The following is an 18,797-nucleotide window of genomic DNA, read 5'->3' on the forward strand; positions in this document are numbered from 1 at the left end:
TGTTCCTGCTCGGCAAACACCACATTTAGCCCTCAAAACCAACACATAAATCCAAGACCTGGAAACCCATGAATCACAAGCTAAGAAGTACTACACAGCTCTAACTCCAGAATGTCTGACAAGAACTGAAAAAATACAGAAGGGCTAGTACTAAACAGCAAGAATAGAAAGAGACTCCTCGGTTTGCGGACGCGGCAGATATACCTTGAAGTCTCTACAGAAGCGCCTCGCCTCAAGGATGATAAGACTGAGCGAAAGTACCTGGAGCTGCACATGAAAAACATGCGCAGAAGGGGCATGAGTACACCACAACGGTACTCAGTAAGTGCCAAGCCTAACCTCCGTTGGGTAGTGACGAGGAAGGTCAAGGCCCTACTGCGGTTAAATGAAATATAAGGGTTAACAGTGTGAAATAAACAGTGTAAATAAGTGACACAAGATATAAAGGACAGCAACGACTATCACAGAGGCAAGTAAAACACATTAAGAGAATACAGCTCAGCTCTAAGATAACAACCGGGGATCTCTCAGGATACCGTCCTGTAGTCCCCAAATATAAATACCATATCCAGTGGATCTCCCGGGTGCAGTCCCGTAGTCCAACTCATAAATGTGCAGGGGGATCTCCCGGAATGCAATTCCGTAGTCCCAAAGTAAACATACAGGGGAGCTCCCGGGATACCGTCCCGTAGTCCCAAAGTAAAAATGCAGGGGGATCTCCCGGAATACCGTTCCATAGTCCCAAAGTAAACATACAGAGGAGCTCCCGGGATATTGTCCCGTAGTCCCAAAGTAAAAGTGCAGGCGGATCTCCCGGAATACCGTTCCGTAGTCCCAAAATAAACATGCAACAACAACAAGAATTCAATCCAATCAACTTCATATCAAAGTGAAGCAGGTAATCCTAGCCTAGCATGGTGCACGTAATACAATTAAGGCAGTTAAGGCAAATAGAGCAATTTAGATAAGTAGACATGCTTCTCTAGGCTACAACCGGCTTAATTTCCAAACATTATAAGTAAGAAAAAGGAAGAACACAATTTAAGGCTATCTTTAATGAAAAACCGGATTTCCAACAATTAGCACAAGTACGCGCTCGTCACCTCACATACGAGGCATTTCAATTACCACAATATCAATCCTAAGGGGAAAAGGTCCCCCACACAAGGTTAGACAAGCCACTTACCTCGAACCGGCTCAAAATCAACCCGATACCACGTCTTTGCCACGAGTACTCGACTCCAAATGGCCCAAATCTATTTAATTCAATTGCATATTGTAAATAACACTTCAAGTAACTGATTCTATAATTAAATTCTAAGCTAATACGCGAAATTAGGTAAAATAACCAAAAGCCCCTCAGGCCCACATCTCGGAATCGGGTAAAATTCACATTTTCGGAATCCTCATACTCTCACGCCTAACAAGAACACAAAAATCGGAGTTCAATTGACCCCTCAAATTCTCATTTAAAGTTTCTTAAATCCCAAGCCCTAATTCTTCATTTTTTGGTCTAAATTCCATGATTTACTAGGTAGATTTCACATTAGAAACGAGTTTTCAGACCAAGAATCTTACCTCCAAGCGTTTTCCCTCGAATCCTTCTTCTATCCCCTTCAAAGAGCTCCAAAAACGATTAGAAATGGCCGAAATAAACCCTCAAGTCGCGGAACCTCTTTTAAAATAATGCCCAGCAGTTTCCGCATCTGCAGTCCTGGGACCGCATCTGCAGTCCCGCTTCTGCGGAAAATATACCGCATCTGCGGTCCCGCTTCTGCGGAAAATATATCGCATCTGTAGTCCCGCTTCTGCAGAAAAATATCACATCTGCGGTCCCGCTTCTGCGGAAAATATACCGCATCTGCGGTTTCTGAAGAGATGGCCAAAATTTCGCTTCTGCGGCCGCTTCTGCGGCGCCGCACCTGCGGAACCCAAACCGCAGATGCGGTTATGACAGCACCAGCAGCTGAAGCTGCAACTTAAACTCCAAATTTTCCTCCGTCAACCATCCGAATTCACCCCGAGTCCCCCGGGACCTCAACCAAAGGCACCAACAAGTCACAAAACACTACCTAAACTTGTACCAATCCTTAAAACACCTAAAACAACATCGAAACCTCGAATTAACCATGGATTTAAGCCTAAGAACTCTAAAATTTCTCAAAATACACTTTCGATCAAAAAGTCTATCAAACCTCGTCCGAATGACCTGAAATTTTGCACACACGTCCCAAATGACATAACGGAACTACAGCAACTCTCCGAATTCCATTCCGACCCTCCGATCAAAAACTCACTATCGAACCGGAAACTTCAAAATTCGACCTTTCGGCATTTCAAGCCTAAATTAGCTACGGACCTCCAAAACATAATCCGACCACGCCCCTAAACCCGAAATCACCTAACGGAGCTAACAGAACCCTCGAATTTCCATTCCGAGGCCGTCTTCACACTGTTCCGACTACGGTCAACTTTCCAACACTTAAGCTCTCATTTGGGAAGTAAGTGTCCCAAAACTCTCCGAAACTCAAAACCGAACGTCCCGGCAATTCAAAATAGCAGAAATAAACCTGGGAAACAGTTAATAGGGGATCGGGGCATTAATTCTTAAGACGACCGGCCGGGTCATCACACCTAATTATCTAATTTTTTACATATTTTAAATCTAATGTGCATTTTTTAACTTTATAACCGCTTGTATTAATTAATTCACCATTTTTTAGGATTTATGAAATTATTTCTTGAACAAGTTACGATTGTCGTACACTTGCCGTTTTGGAACACACCGCAAACCACGCTACATGAAATGCACCCGCGATTCGCGATATATTTATTTTTGTTATTGTTCAAAGTTATTGTGATCGGGTCACATGAAATACACACCCGAATTTGGGAATTAGGCATCATGACTATGTCACAGGAATCGTACCCATAGTCACGATGGTTTGTTATAGCGGGCCTAAAGCCAAATACGAATGTTCATTGCTTAATTATTTATATGTTTGAGATTATTGTAAGGCCATGAATTATGGAGTAGCTATGGAAGAGTGTGGTAAATTAGTTATGGAGTGGTGGACTAATAGAATTATTCTGGCCCAAACTAATTCATATCAATACCTTAAGTTTCAAAGCCTAACACTTCCAGCTTCAAAATCACAACCCTACAGCCTGCTTATTTTCATCTAAGAACAAATTATAGTTTCAATCCTTCTCGCATAATACTTACAGAATCTCAAACGTGGAAACAATTCTTAAAGGAAAACTTAAAAGAATACTTACATAATGACATTCAATAAACATAAAAGCTATTGTTTTCATTCAACTTCCAAGATGGCTAAGAGGAAGTTATTCAAATAATAATCAACACTTATCGCTATTCAAATAAAAATAGCCGCAAAAATTTGGCAACACTTATCATTCTCCACAAACACGGTAAGAGGAAATGAATCTTAATTTGTTCAAAAGACAACAAAACTCATTTCTTTTTTTCCTTATTTACGTATCATTAGAGAATGTGACAAACTCCAACTTAGCAACAAGCTAAAAATTACAAGTTGCACTCGGTCAGTGAAGATCAGCTAGAAAAATACCGAACACATTTCAACCGTAAACACCAACATCAAAACAACTGTATCATATAGAATTTCACACTCTAATCAAATCACAACATAGCATAATCATTGATAATATAAATTAAACAACGAAAACAACACAGAATTTCATATGCTCAACACTATATCATACAAATACCATTGATATAAAGTGAAAATTACATAGTTGAGTGGGGTGGATAATACCTTGAAAGCAGTAACAAGTCTATAAAATTGCCAAATAATGGCTGAAAATGCCAACTAGCAATTCTGGTGCAAGCAGCAACAAACACAGCAAAACAAACATGAATCCGAGCTTCAACATCCTCATAGATCCAAGGAAGAGAAATTTGAACTTTAAAAATTCAGCAATTAATTACTCCCCCAGCATCTTGTTCGAAATCCCAGATTTCTTTTTTAAAGTTGGGGTTAAGACCGATTTTTTCTTCTGTTTTTCGTCCAAGTGAACAAATGGGGGTTTTACTCTTCTTTCGATGGAAAGGAAAGGGGGTCCGATTATCTTCAAAATGAGAGAGATATCAGATCCAAGGAATGGGCAAATTGGCGCTACGGTGTTAGGTTGGGGGATCTTCTTATTATTGTCATTTGAAAAGAAAAGGGAATCCAAGAAATGGGGGGGGGGGGGTATGCGCCGTTTCTTTTTGTTGAAGATCAGAGAGCTCGTTTTGGTCTCTAAGGTGGGGGTCTCATCTGATGTTGTTTTTTATTCGGTTTTCTAATGTCTATATCCAAAAATGAAAAGGGGAAGGGATTATTTAGTGAGGGTTTTAGGTGGGTGGGCTTTGGACAAAAATGTATTTACACACATGGTAATACGCATCAAAAGGCAATACACTGTTATTTCTAGTCCTTATTATCTTGTGATTTTGTTCTAATATCGATTGAGGTACTTTATTGCTCGAGGGTGATCAAACTTCAAGGCTAAGGCTGTTCAATTTGGGTGGTTTGTCTTTATTTTTTTTAGGGTGATCAAACTTCAAGGCTAAGGCTGTTCAATTTGGGTGGTTTGTCTTTATTTTTTTTATCATTAATTGTTGTATTAATCTGTTTTCTCAATTTGTATCAAGTTATATCACGTATCCTTAAAATCGAGTATAAATTCAATTGTTATATGATTAAATATGCACAATTTATGTGTCAAATGCGGAATAATAATGTGAGTATTGGTTAATACATGGACTAAAATGCTACAATGGCAACTGGACTGTCCTGAATTTAGGCATTTTTTGCTACGGTATTCATGAATACATGGCGCGAATACATGTGAATACATGCGCGTACAGTTGGACTGCCCTGATTTTAGGCGCTTTTTACTGTTGTATTCAAGAATACAGCAGCGCGAATACATGTGAATACATGCGCGTACAGTTGGACTGCCTGATTTTAGGCACTTTTTTCTGTTGTATTCATGAATACATGGCGTGAACACATGCGCGTACAGCTGGACTACCTTGATTTTTAGGCATTTTTGTTGCTATATTCATGAATACAACAGCGCGAATACAGCGAATACACTACCATAATAACTAATTAGTAGCTATAGGAAGTAATTATGTATATGGTAGCTATAGAAAGTTACTAACCACTAAACAATAGTGGTTTCTGAAAATTTCTCTTATTTTAATTCCTAAATCATAATGTTGCATCACAGAAAAGAGAGTATCAGTATTAATACGAAAGGTACCCATGAAAGAAACTCCATTCATTGTATCAAATTACAAACATATTTCTACGGACTACAGCTTCTTAGTTGACTGAAAAATAGAGGCAAACATCGTTTTTAAAGAAACACATGATGAATAGGGAAGACGGATAAGATTGAAATGAATATAAAGGCGGGACAACGGAGAATAACAATCTATGAGAGGTTAGTAAAGGAACTCATTTTCATTTCACATATACTATTAAGTACGAGACCAAGCCCTACATTGTTAGGGGCCTGACTCTTTTACATCGGATGTGGTGCGACTATGGCAAGAATTGGGCATGATGGCCTTGCCATTGGCCTATGTGCGGGCAAAATAATCATGCAGGCAATGGACAAGACAATGTCATGTGGGCCGTTGCGGGCAAGTATTGGCCAAGGTTTTGGGGCAGACAAGAAATGCTTGGCAAAGGTTTGACATAGCAGTGTGGGCAAAGTTGGGGTGGTAGCACGACATGCGCGCCAAAGTTAGTGGCACGGGCACTTCGGGTTGTGGCAGCGCTAAGTGCGGGCTAAGCTAAAGTACGGCAGTGCGGGATGATGGCAAAGGCTTTCAATAGCTAAGGCAAGGCTATGTGAAGAAAAATACAAGCAATGGCACGGGTGAAACAAGGTTTGACATGGGAAAGGCAGAAACTCGGCCAAATCATGTGCGGGCGGCAATAGCGTCGGGCGTGTGCGGCAAAATCATGGGGGCAGATTGCGGGCAAGGCATTGGTGCGGAGCAATTTCAAAATGAGCCAAGGTTGGGCGCAATACCAGCCTTGGGCGCAATACCAGCCTTGGGCGCACATCATCTAACCAAGTCAAAGGGCACATGCAGTGCACATGCCAAAGTAGTTGGCAGTTTCCTTTTCGTAACCACCTTTACCCATGTCTGATTTATGCTTGTATCCACTATCATTTCGTGTAGAACATAGACTATGTAGTTTGGGATGTCAAGTACAAGATAGGAACAGACTTAGTCTTAGCCCAACAAGTAGCAAAAGCTACAGTATTGATTCATGTACAAGTTGTCTTTAGACCAGACGACCCCTAAACACATTAAAAGACGCCCTAAAATGATCCCATCATTATTTTAATCCCTAAATCACAATGATGCATCACCAAAAAGAGAGAATATTAGTATTAATAAAAAAGGTACCGATGAAACTCCAATCATCGTATTGTATACGGTTAAAACCGGGCTCGCCTACTGCACGAAAGATCGAGACTGAAATGAGATGGGTGGGAGATCGATCTCGAATCAAGGTACGAAGTTAGAACATACCATCGAGCCCGTAACTCCGGAACCAACCTCATCTCCGACCACGCTCGAGTAATCCTATCGGACGAATAATGGAAGGCCGTAATATCCGTGATCGGTCGGATATCACGGCAAAAATCTCGGCACGTATCCGCGAGAGACCGACTAATTAGCTAATCATGACATTTGTTACCTTTTGTAGAATTGTATCTAAAGTAGGACTCCCCTACTATATAAAGGGGGTCTGATCATTTGTAACACACATGGTAATACGCATCAAAAGGCAATACATTGTTATTTCTAGTTCTTATTATGATTTTGTTCTGATATCCGTTGAGGTACTTTCTTGCTCGAGGGTGATCAAACTTCAAGGTTAAGGATGTTCAATTTGGGTGGTTTGTCTTTATTTTCTTATCATTAATTTCAGTATTAATATGTTTTCTCAATTTGTATCAAGTTATATCACGTATCCTTAAAAACTACATATAAATTCAATTGTTATTCAATTTTGAGGGTAAAAAGTTTGGCGCCCGCCGTGGGGATAAGGATAATGGTGGTTACCTTGTACAAACTTTCATAACACACACTATTTTACACTTGTTCTTTGGAGTATCTTTGATTCCAGGACCAAAATGTCGAACTCTCAGTCAGCACCCTTACACGTTGACAATGATTTCGGCCACTATGGCAAAAATGATAGCATAGCACCAGGGAATGACGTACCCCCGGTCGATCTTGATAGAGTCCCGGTTGTAGATCCAATCGATGTTAACTCACATGTAGCCATCAACGCAAATTTGGCCGCTGATCCCGAGGGCAACATCAGTAGGGATGTTCGATCAGCTGCTCAAAGCACACATGGCAACGAAGATGGCAGAATCAACTTGCGGTTGATCTTCAAAATGTTGCAGGCTCAACAGGCGGCGATAGCCCAGTTCCAGAACCAGAATCGCCCACCAAGTAGGATTGAGCCCGAGCCATCCCAAGAAGTTGTCCACAGAGTTGAGTCGGTCTCAAGGGAATCGAATGAGAAAGAGTCGGGTTGGTCTCTAAGGTGGGGGTCTCATCTGATGTTTTTTTTTCCTGATTTTTTAATGTCTATATCCAAAAATGAAAAGGGGAAGGGATTATTTAGTGTGGGTTTTAGGTGGGTGGGCTTTGGACAAAAATGTATTAACACACATGGTAATACGCATCAAAAGGCAATACACTGTTATTTCTAGTCCTTATTATCTTGTGATTTTGTTCTGATATCGGTTGAGGTACTTTCTTGCTCGAGGGTGATCAAACTTCAAGGCTAAGGCTGTTCAATTTGGGTGGTTTATCTATATTTTTTTATCATTAATTGTTGTATTACTCTGTTTTCTCAATTTGTATCAAGTTATATCATGTATCCTTAAAATCGCGTATAAATTCAATTGTTATAAGATTAAATATGCACAAATTATGTGTCAAATGTGGAATAATAATGTGAGTATTGGTAATACATGGACTAAAATGCTAAAATGGCAACTGGACTGTCCTGAATTTAGGCGCTTTTTTGTTGCGGTATTCATGAATACATGGCGCGAGTACATGTGAATACATGCGCGTACAGTTGGACTGCCCTGATTTTAGGCGCTTTTTACTGTTGTATTCATGAATACAGCAGCGCGAATACATGTGAATACATGCTCGTACAGTTCGACTGCCTGATTTTAGGCACTTTTTGTTGTTGTATTCATGAATACATGGCGTGAATACATGCGTGTACAACTGGAGTACCTTGATTTTTAGGCGTTTTTGTTGGCGTATTCATGAATACAATAGCGCGAATACACTACCATAATAAATAATTAGTAGCTATAGGAAGTAATTACGTATATGGTAGCTATAGAAAGTTAATAACCACTAAACAATAGTGGTTTCCGAAAATTTCTCTTATTTTAATTCCTAAATCATAATGTTGCATCACAAAAAAAGAGAGAATATCAGTATTAATACGAAAGGTACCCATGAAAGAAACTCCATTCATTGTATCAAATTAAGAACATATTTCTACGGACTAGAGCTTCTTAGTTGACTGAAAAACAGAGGCAAACATCGTTTCTAAAGAAACACATGATGAATAGGGAAAACTGATAAGATTGAAATGAATATAAAGGCGGGACAACGGAAAATAACAATCTATGAGAGGTTAGTAAAGGAACTCCTTTTTATTTCATATATACTATTAAGTACGAGACCAAGCCCTACATTGTTAGGGGCCTGACTCTTTGACATCGGACGTGGCGCGACTGTGGCAAGAATTGGCCATGATGGCCTTACCATTGGCCTATGTGCGGGCAAAACAATTATGCAGGCAATGGACAAGACAATGTCATGTGGGCTGTTGCGGGCAAGTATTGGCCAAGGTTTTGGGGCAGGCAAGAAATGCTTGGCAAAGTCTTGACATAGCAGTGTGGGCAAAGTTGGGGCGGCATGGCACGACATGCGCGCCGAAGTCAGTGGCACCGGCACTTCAGGTTGTGGCAGCGCCACGTGCGGGCTAAGCTAAAGTACGGCAGTGCGGGATGATGGCAAAGGCTTTCAATAGCTAAGGCAAGGCTATGTGAAGGAAAATACAAGCAATGGCACGGGTGAAATAAGGGTTGACATGGGCAAGGCAGAAACTCGGCCAAATTATGTGCGGGCGGCAGTAACGTCGGGCGTGTGCGGCAAAATCATGGGCGACAGATTGCTGGAAAGGCGTTGGTGCGGAGCAATGTCAAAATGAGCCAAGGCTGGGCGCAATACCAGCCTTGGGCGCACATCATCTAACCAAGTCAAAGGGCATATGCAGTGCACATGCCAAAGTAGTTGGCAGTTTCCTTTTCGTAACCACCTTTACCCATGTCTGATTTATGCTTGTATCCACTATCATTTCATGTAGAACATAGCCTATGTAGCTTGGGATATCAAGTACAAGATAGGAACAGGCTTAGTCTTTGCCCAACAAGTAGCAAAAGCTGTCGACAACAAGTGTCCATGTGTTGTCAAGTCTTAAAGGCTGCCTATGTGCTATAAATAAGTGCCTTTGGACTTAGTCAGATTTTAAGTGCAATTTCATGTGAAGTTTAAGCAGGAAATAAGAGTGAAACGTGAGGGTTTCTAAGTGTTTTAAAAGGGACTAAGGCTAGGCATTAGGCAGGTCTTAGTATTGGCTAAAGAACGACTTGTGTTCTTTGTCAAAAGTGGGGCTGTGGTCGAATTGTGATCATAGTCAAGTGAGGATTCCTTTGTAAGTTTTCAAAATTAATACAAAGGTTGGGATTTTCCCGTATTTGATTGTGTTCATTTCAATTTGCTCCTAAAATTCGCTTAAGGCCAAACTTCCTAAAAATTTGGCTAAGTGTTGGGAAAAACCGAGTCAAGTTTGCAACTTGACTGCCGCGCGGGTGTGACTTTGGACTGACCAAAAACGCCCCCGTGACAACTGGTATCAGAGCGGAGCAAGGTTCGTGGCGGTGTCAAGACGACTAGTAGCAGATTTCGTGTTGCTATTTGAGAGCATGGCTGGTGGCACAAATACTGAACTGCGCTAAAGGGTGGAACAGTTGGAAGCACTCGTCAGACAGGCTCTTGAAATAGGTGATGATTCTTCTGTTCTTGCGATAATGGCACGTTTGGAAGCAGATTATGCGGCGAGGAATGAAACTACGCTAGTAGAAATGGCCTTGGTATGCAAGGAAAAGGAAGAACTGCGCGAGGAGGTGGTTCAACTTCGAAGGGCATTAAAACTACTGCCCCTAGAAGTGATGATCGCACCAAAGTGAAAATTCCGGAGCCAAAGGCTTATGGTGGTGCAAGAAGTGCCAAAGAACTGGAAAATTTCTTGTGGGATATGGAGCAGTATTTCCAGGCTACTCGTGTGCCGGATGACGAAAAGGTGATCATCACACCTATGTATTTGACTGATGATGTGAAAGTGTGGTGGCGTACACGAGTTGCTAAAGTGGAAAGTGCTGGACTGCCCAAAATTAAAACATGAGAGATACTAAAGAAGGAATTAAAATCTCAATTCCTTCCAACCAACTCGTTATGGGTTGCAAGAGATGGACTGCGTCGCTTGAAGCAAAGTGGCACGCTGAGGGAGTATGTCAAGGAATTCTCGTCCTTGATGCTGAATGTAAGTAATATGGAAGAGGAAGACAAACTGCATTACTTCATGAGCGGATTGAAGGGCTGGGCGCAATTGGAGTTGAGAAGGCAGAATGTTCAAAGCCTCTCTACTGCTATTGCGGCGGCAGATGCGTTGGCTGACTTCAATATAGGTGATGACCCTACTGATTTTTCACATTCAAAGTCCGACAGAAGGAAAGACAAAGCAAAAGAATGGAAGAAAAGTGGAAAAAACCAAGCTGCCGAAGATGAAGGATTTGCCAAGAATGGGAGGCAAGCGGAGACTTCCAATGTCAAGGAAAGAAGCGACAAGTTCAAAGGCTGCTTTACTTGTGGTGGACCGCACTTGAATAAGGACTGTCCGGTGCAGGCTAGGGTGAATGCTATGGTGGCTGCGGAAAAACAGGAACAAATGGCGGAGGCAAATACTATTGTGGCAGATGTTAATGGAGCAACATGGGCGTTGTATGTCAACAACCCCTCGGGGCTGATTAATTGAGTTGGCTCGACGAGGACGTCGATTTCAAAGGGTGCGAGTGGTTTGTTAGGGTCCTGACTCTTTGACATCAGGTGTGGCGCGGCTGTGGCAATGATTTGGCGTGATGACCTTGCCATTGGCCTATCTGCAGGCAAAACGATCATGCGGGCAATGGATAAGGCAATGTCATGTGGGTTGTTGCGGGCAAGTGTTGGCCAAGGTCTTGGGGCAGGTAAGACATGCTTGGCAAAGGCTTGACAAAGCAGTATGGGCAAAATTGGGGCGGCATGGCACGACATGCACGCCAAAGTCAGTGACATAGGCACTTCGGGTTGTGGCAGCGCTAAGTGCGAGCTAAGCTAAAGTACGACAGTGCGGGATGACGATAAAGGCTTTCAATAGCTAAGGCAAGGCTATGTAAAGGAAAATACAAGCAATGGCATAGGTGAAACAATGGTTGACATGGGCAAGGCAGGAACTCGGCCAAGGCATGTGCGAACAGCAGTAGTGTTGGGCGTGTACGACAAAATCATGGACGTCAGATTGCGGCCAAGGCATTGGTGTGGAGCATTGTCAAAATGACCAAGGCTGGGCGCAATTCCAGCCTTGGGCGCACATTAGCTGACCAAGTCAAAGGGTACATGTTGTGCACATGCCAAAGCAGTTGGCAGTTTCCTTTTCGTAACCACCTTTACCCATGTCTGATTTATGCTTGTATCCACTATCATTTCGTGTAGAACATGGCCTATGTAGTTGGGGGTGTCAACTACAAGATAGGAATAGACTTAGTTTTAGCCCAACAATTGGCAAGAGCTGTAGACAACAAGTGTTCATGTGCTGTCAAGTCCTAAAGGTTGCCTATGTGCTATAAATAGGTGTCGTTGGACTTAGTCAGATTTTAAGTGCAATTTCGTGTGAAGTTTAAGCGGGAAACAATAGTGGAACGTGAGGGTTTCTAAGTGTTTCAAAAGGGACTAAGGCTAGGCATTGGGCACGTCTTAGTGTTGGCTAAAGAACGACTTGTGTTCTTTGCCAAAAGTAGGCCTGTGGTCGAATTGTGATCATAGTCAAGTGAAGTTTCCTTTGTAAGTTTTCGAAATTAATACAAAGGTTGGGATTTTTTCGTATTTGATTGTGTTCATTTCAATTTGCTGCCAAAATTCGTTTAAGGCCAAATTTGTTGAAAATTTGGCTAAGTGTTGGGAAGGCTGAGTCAAGTGCGCAACTTGACTGCCGCGCAGGTGTGACTTTGGACAGAACAAAAACGCCGCCCCCGTGACAACCATCATCCAAAATAGTTTAATCTCTTTAAGAAATGATTCATTCGTTGTTTCTTTCCCTTATTGTCTTTTATGGCGGCGATTTCTCTCTTTGGTTTTCTTCTATTCCCTTGCCATCCTCGGCTGCTAATTATAACAAACAACACATACCTTAGCATAAAAATCTTGAAATTTTGTAAATCTATTCTAGTATTAAAGTAATGACTCATTTATTATTCTATTCTTAATTAGAGGTTATTCACTTTTGTTAGGGAGGCTTTACCGAATACAATATTTTTTCATGGTGCTCCAATACGAGATGTGAAAAACTAAACAAAATTAACTAGTCGTTATGGACGAATCTACTCCTTTGTACAGCCATAAAGGACAAAAAAAGAAATTGAAAAAAAGTTTCAAGAAAAAAAAGGAGTCGGTTGTTTTTGCTAATAACCAAACCCGAAATTTTTCGACTATAGAAGCCGCGCATATTTTCCCAAAAGAAAACTCGGCAAACCATCGTCTCTCTCACACACACAGAAAATCGAATTTGAGAATTTGGGACTGAGAAGAAGGAGGAGCCATGGGAGAAAGGAAAGTATTGAACAAGTATTATCCGCCGGATTTCGATCCGGCGAAGATTCCACGGCGGAGACAGCTCCCAAATCAGCAGATGAAAGTGCGCATGATGCTTCCTATGAGCATTCGTTGTGCTACTTGCGGCAATTACATCTATAAGGGAACCAAATTCAATTCCCGCAAAGAGGACGTCGTTGGCGAGGTATTTACGATTTTTACCCTTTTGATCTTACAGCTGTTATTGCTAACCCTTGCAATTAGTGAATCTAGGATTTGTGTTATATGTATTGCCCAATTGAGAATTTTGTGATATTGGCGGTGAGCGAGTCTGGTGAATTTTAATTTTTTGTTCTGGTGTTATTTTGCAGATGCTTTTGTTTCAGTAAATTGATTTTTGAATTGTCATGAATATCAGATAAATCTATGCATGTCATGAGTATCAGATAAACCTATGTATGTAGTGGCAATTGGAGTTCTTGTTAGGTTTCAGAATGGCTGACTGTTGGATAAAAATTGGATAATACTTATATTGCGAATGTCAATTGGATAATACATACATTGGGTGACTGTTGGTGAAAGATTCGGACTTGGCTTGGAAACGGATAGCTGAAGTAAATCAAATATGTATAGAGGTTTGGCAAATTGCTGTTAATTAGTATAGTTTTATCTGTTTAGTTAAACACCAAGGCATTGCTTCTTCGTGCTGCTAATGCTCTTAACTTTGTATCACCAGATAAGGTAGAAAGCTTTGGCCAAGAAGTCCGCTGACTTCCCATCCTAATTAGCAAGCTATACGTTTTCCTACCATACATTTTGATATCTTGGATGAACTTACGACTTAAAACCATAATAATATCCCCTTAAGATTACCTTAGTGTTCATACTCAGCATCACTCTAATTAATACACCATGGGGGAGGAAGTTGACCTACCCTGCACTGTGTTGTTGTCTTCCAGTAGCTTGGTAGCCATTTAATTAGCTCTTTTCCCTGCACTTATCCATCATTTAGCTGAGAACCTCCATAGAGAAAATGTATAGGATAGGAGCAGATGATTTGCTGATTTAAATCCGCATTGTAATCTGAATATGTTTGGATGCAACACTATAATCAGGACCCGGAACATGAGAATGGAAATAAACAACCAGATCCCACCTCAAACCCATATTCCCCAGCTGAATATTAAGAAAGGAGAAAAGGGCTTGGCACATGCTTTTTACAAGTCAAGATTGCGGAGAAAGTTAGAATTCCATCCTTCGCTCTTGAAAGTGGCTATTTTCCTTTATTTTGATAAAATCAAAGAATTGATAGTGGCTAATTAACACTTATCGAAGCATCTAAAATTTGTTTACAAAAAAACAACAATAAAAATAAAGCATCTAGTGTCTGTCTTCTTGCAATGAAAACATGTTGTGTGGTGTAATAAGTCTATAAGAGGCATCTTGTTAAGAAATTTATTTTTAGTTTAAGAGAGAGTAGCTTGACATTAAGCATACTAACTAGCCCGTCTGAAGTCCTTACTCAGTATGCCCCTTTATTTTTAGAAATTTGAGCGCTAAGTTAGGCAGTGATAATCCTTTTTTTTTGAATGGTCAGGCAGTGATAATTATTTCAAAAATTACACTGCAGTAGAAATCAGTCAAATATATTCATATGTTTGTGTGTATATATATCTATATCTATGTATGTATATGTTGTTGATCTGAATTATAATCACGTCTCAAATTATGCAGACCTACTTAGGAATACAAATCTTCAGATTCTACTTTAAGTGCACAAAGTGCTCCGCGGAGATTACATATAAGACAGATCCAAAAAATTCCGATTATACTGTTGAATCAGGTGCGACTAGGAATTTTGAGCCTTGGCGTGGCCAAGATGAGGTAAGAATTTTATCAACTTAAAGTCCTATTCACCACTTTCTTCCCCAGTGGAAGGAGTGCGAACCGTATGTTTACATAAATTTCCAATTTTTAGGGTAGTAGGTTCCAGTATCTTGTGCATTCATGTTTATGTGTGTTTTTTTTTTAAGGAAATGGAGAAGGAGAAACAAAAAAGAGATGCTGAAGAAATGGGTGATGCAATGAAGTCATTAGAAAATAGAACCTTGGATTCGAAGAGAGAAATGGATATTATGGCTGCATTAGATGAGATGAAATCGATGAAGGTGAGTCTTGAAGTTATTTCTTCACTTTTTTCGTGACTAAACTATTTTGTGACCAAAATTTACACTTAATGTTTTTTTCGCACTATATTGCTGTGTTATATATTTTTTTTTCTGTTAGTTTCATACCTTTGATCTTACATTTTTCCAGTCAAGACATGCAACTGTGAGCGTAGATGCAATGCTTGAAGCTTTGCAGCGGGCAGATGAGGCAAAGGTATGATAGTGTTCTATATTGTTCTCCCACTTGAATGGGAGTGAAAATGTTGTCCTTGATGACTAGTGTTCAGCATTATCATAATAGTGTTAATTAGGAATGGCAGGCGGTGCGGGGCGGGTTCTGTCTAAACCCGCACAATTTCAACCCGCCCCACCCTGCATAGGATTTAAACCCGCATCCCCCCGCCCCACTCCACCCGCATTCACCCGCCTCGCACCGCAAAACTTTTTTTAAAAAAAATCTCTCTTTTTTTGTTTTTTTGCAGTAGTTGTATTATATAATGACGCCACAAAATCTACACAACATCTTAATTTTGCATAAAGATACGCTCTGTATCTTTTTAAGCCTAAGCATTTTGTTCTATTTGCTAATCATTAATTTTCACAAAGATGATTTAAGAAACACCATCAAAATTATCTATTTCTGGTATTTCCTATCGATGAAACAAAGAAAAGTATGTAGACTTTGGTAACTTTGATAATTGACATGATACTCTATATAGATTCCCATATATTGTCATTCTCCTATTTTGGTATTGTTTATTAGTTCAAAAAATAAAATTCCCAACCCGCGCCCCGCCCCGCCCCGCCCCGCACGATTTTTTTAATTTAAAAACTGAACCCGAACCGCCCCGCCCCGCAACCGCAAACTCCCAAACCCGCCCCGCACCCGCACCGCCCCATTGCCATCCCTACTGTTAATTGATAGATATGGAGAACTTCAAGTTCATTCCTACGTAAAGCTGCGGGATGTTATAAACTTCTTTTGACACATACTGTGGCTTTTACTTGAGATCAGTTGTGACCAAAGCTTTCAAAGGACATAGTAGTTTATTAGATCAAATCAACACGCTCTACTATTGGGATTCTGGACCTTTTTTGGGGATTCTATATGCTCAATTGAGGGTATAGCTCTTATAATTAAGAATCAAATCACAGACTAAATTCTTCTATTTACTTCTTGAACAGTATCTCGTATTATATGTTGAGTGATTGCCTACCTCAAGCTCAAGACACCTGTTCAAACTATGGGAGGGAGGGGATGACCAAAATTAAAAGAAATGGGTGAAACCACACATTTCAAACCCCATGAGATCATTGGAGTGTTTAACCGGTAGTGAAGAATCACAGAGGTGTTTAGCACTGAAAATATCTGTAGAAGGTTGAGTCCAGTAAGAAGTATGAAGAGTCGAAGGAGTTTAAAAGAAAGTATTCACTTAAACGATTGGTTATGCAGGATGATGAAAACAATTATGTGATTAAGCCCTACTAACTAATAGGGAAGCCTCGGTAGTGCCACTCTTCATTGGATCGTGATGGTTTATGAAGATCTGTTGAAGAACATTTTTATAATTAGTTGATAAGTAGGTGAAACATTTGATGAACTGCCTTATTTACCATATTAATGCTTGCCCTGACAGGCGAGGAAGCTGGAGGAAAAAGATGAAGCTCTCATAAGATCAGTTTTTCAGGTTGGTATGATAGTCTGAATATCTGTTATTTGTTCATAGGTATTTCTAAGAGCTTTAATTTCTTAAGAAGTTTTGTTGGTCTTGTGATTTCAAATCAGGGTTCAAGAGAGATAGTCAAAAGAATCCCTGACGAAGAGCTTGAGGATGATGATGATGATTTAGCTTTTTTTGCCCTTGAAAGTTCAGGGTCAGAAAACAAAACTCTTAAGGTACAAGTGCCTGGTCAGTTAATTCAGTTTTCCATCTTTTATGTTGCATCAACCTTCTTCTATACAAAATAGACTTTAATAAATATCGTGTATGAATTATGCTTTGTTCATGGGTTTGAATACCAAGAAAGTACCATACATTAGTGTCACAGTTTTCTTTGACGATATGCATCAAACAAGTGAGATCCCATGCTACCTTCCAAACATAAAATGTAGGCATCATATACCTTCAAAACTTTTCAAACACCTGTGTGTCCCACTTAGAGCCTGAACATGGACGTAATGCTTAGCGAAAAATTTCGGGGGCATTACACTAGAGATAGTTGTTATGCTCTAAGGTGAAGCACCTTGTAGAGCTGTTGTCGTCACTTGAGCAATCTGTTATATTGTTTATAAAACTGGTAGTGGTCCTATTTTGTCATCCATTAATGGTTGAGAAAATAGACTTGGGATTATGTGGGGGAACTCGCTTTTAGGCTCCTTGGCCACAAACCGTGTTTTAGGTACACATATGATATCAGAACCTTTTCTACACTAGAATAGTAAGCTTAGTCCACTTTGCTCGGCAACTTGAGTGCACAGGAAAGTACAATAATGCTGTTGAATTAGCTCAAATTACCTGCAAATGACAATCTTGGAAGTAAAGTTTTCTTTCAACGCCTTGGCTGCAGCCAGGGGCAGATGTAGCGTATATTCAGCCGGTTCAATCGAACCTATAACTTCCGAAGCGGAGTAAAAATTTATATGTAAATATTTATTAAAATTACAAAAATAATAGATATGAACCCATAACTTTAAAAATATAATGGGTTCAATGCTAAAAATTTTAAAAGTTGAACCCATAGGGTTTAAATTCTGGATCCGCCTCTGGCTGCAGCACGAAGCTTGTCTTGGAATCTTTTACAGTTATGAATATTATGATATATGAATAGCATAAGATTGATATTTTCATTAAATGAAAAACTAAATAAACACAATAGATATCTGTATGGAGTACTATTTTTTCGTTTAAATAGAACAAAAAATGTGCTAAGGAAATATAAAGTTCTGTTAATTATCTTCCTTTACTAGAGAGGCCCAATAAGTGGCAGCATCTACAAAATGATCTCTTTTGCATTAGACCTGTCGTGTGTTTTACATGCAACTAAATAGAAGTAGAAAATTACAATGTCCATCCGCAAAATTAGAGGACAGTTTTGTTGGGAGCATTTACTGTTAGATTGAAATCTGAAATTTCATCATGCCTGAAGTCTAAATCTTCTTTTTGTTGTTTCTTATTAATATTAAGCTTCTTGTTCTCTAAATGCAGAGGAGAAAGGTTTCTGAGGAACCTAATGACAAACCCACCAATTTTTTGACAAAAGACAGCTCTATCAACAAAGGTTGGTTTAGTGGACCCATCTAATTCTGTTCTGAGTGTATCATTGCTTCCCACTGTTCCTATAACCTTTTATGTCTCGATATATTTTTTGGCTCAGAATACCCTTCATTGATGACAATCATGTGAGTGGATTTCCATTTGAAGAATAGTCTTTGAAGTGATTTCCATCTGTCGCGCGTAATATTTGCTTCTTGAAATCGGAGGCTGGTGATAGTGAATGCATAGTTGTCCAAGAAGCAATATGCTGTCTTCTGCTTTTTTTGCATGGTTTGTTCTCTCTTTTATTTCCTTGGGGGAGATTTTTGTGTGTGGTTTGTGGGGTGGGGGGGGGGTGGGGGT

At 40.2% G+C, this 18,797-nt stretch overlaps 1 protein-coding gene across 3 annotated transcripts in view; it reads left to right on the forward strand.

The window, feature by feature from the left end:
- The first annotated feature begins 12,868 nt into the window (after nt 1-12,868).
- Nucleotides 12,869-18,797, forward strand: part of LOC109241393 (coiled-coil domain-containing protein 94 homolog) — a 7,076-nt gene continuing 1,147 nt past the window's right edge. The window contains exons 1-8 of one of the 3 annotated variants that reach the window (XM_019408137.1): nt 12,925-13,217; nt 14,747-14,896; nt 15,046-15,180; nt 15,329-15,394; nt 16,818-16,868; nt 16,967-17,077; nt 18,387-18,459; nt 18,556-18,725. In XM_019408137.1, coding sequence (XP_019263682.1) covers nt 13,020-13,217; nt 14,747-14,896; nt 15,046-15,180; nt 15,329-15,394; nt 16,818-16,868; nt 16,967-17,077; nt 18,387-18,459; nt 18,556-18,584 — 813 coding nt within the window. In that variant the 5' untranslated portion in view covers nt 12,925-13,019 and the 3' untranslated portion in view covers nt 18,585-18,725. Of the gene's footprint in view, nt 13,218-14,746; nt 14,897-15,045; nt 15,181-15,328; nt 15,395-16,817; nt 16,869-16,966; nt 17,078-18,386; nt 18,460-18,555; nt 18,726-18,797 lie in introns of all 3 variants that reach the window. The other 2 variants (XM_019408136.1, XM_019408135.1) reach the window with 2 other exon arrangements.

Source organism: Nicotiana attenuata, unplaced genomic scaffold (genome assembly GCF_001879085.1).
Source record: "Nicotiana attenuata strain UT unplaced genomic scaffold, NIATTr2, whole genome shotgun sequence".
Classification (NCBI taxonomy): Eukaryota; Viridiplantae; Streptophyta; class Magnoliopsida; order Solanales; family Solanaceae; genus Nicotiana; species Nicotiana attenuata.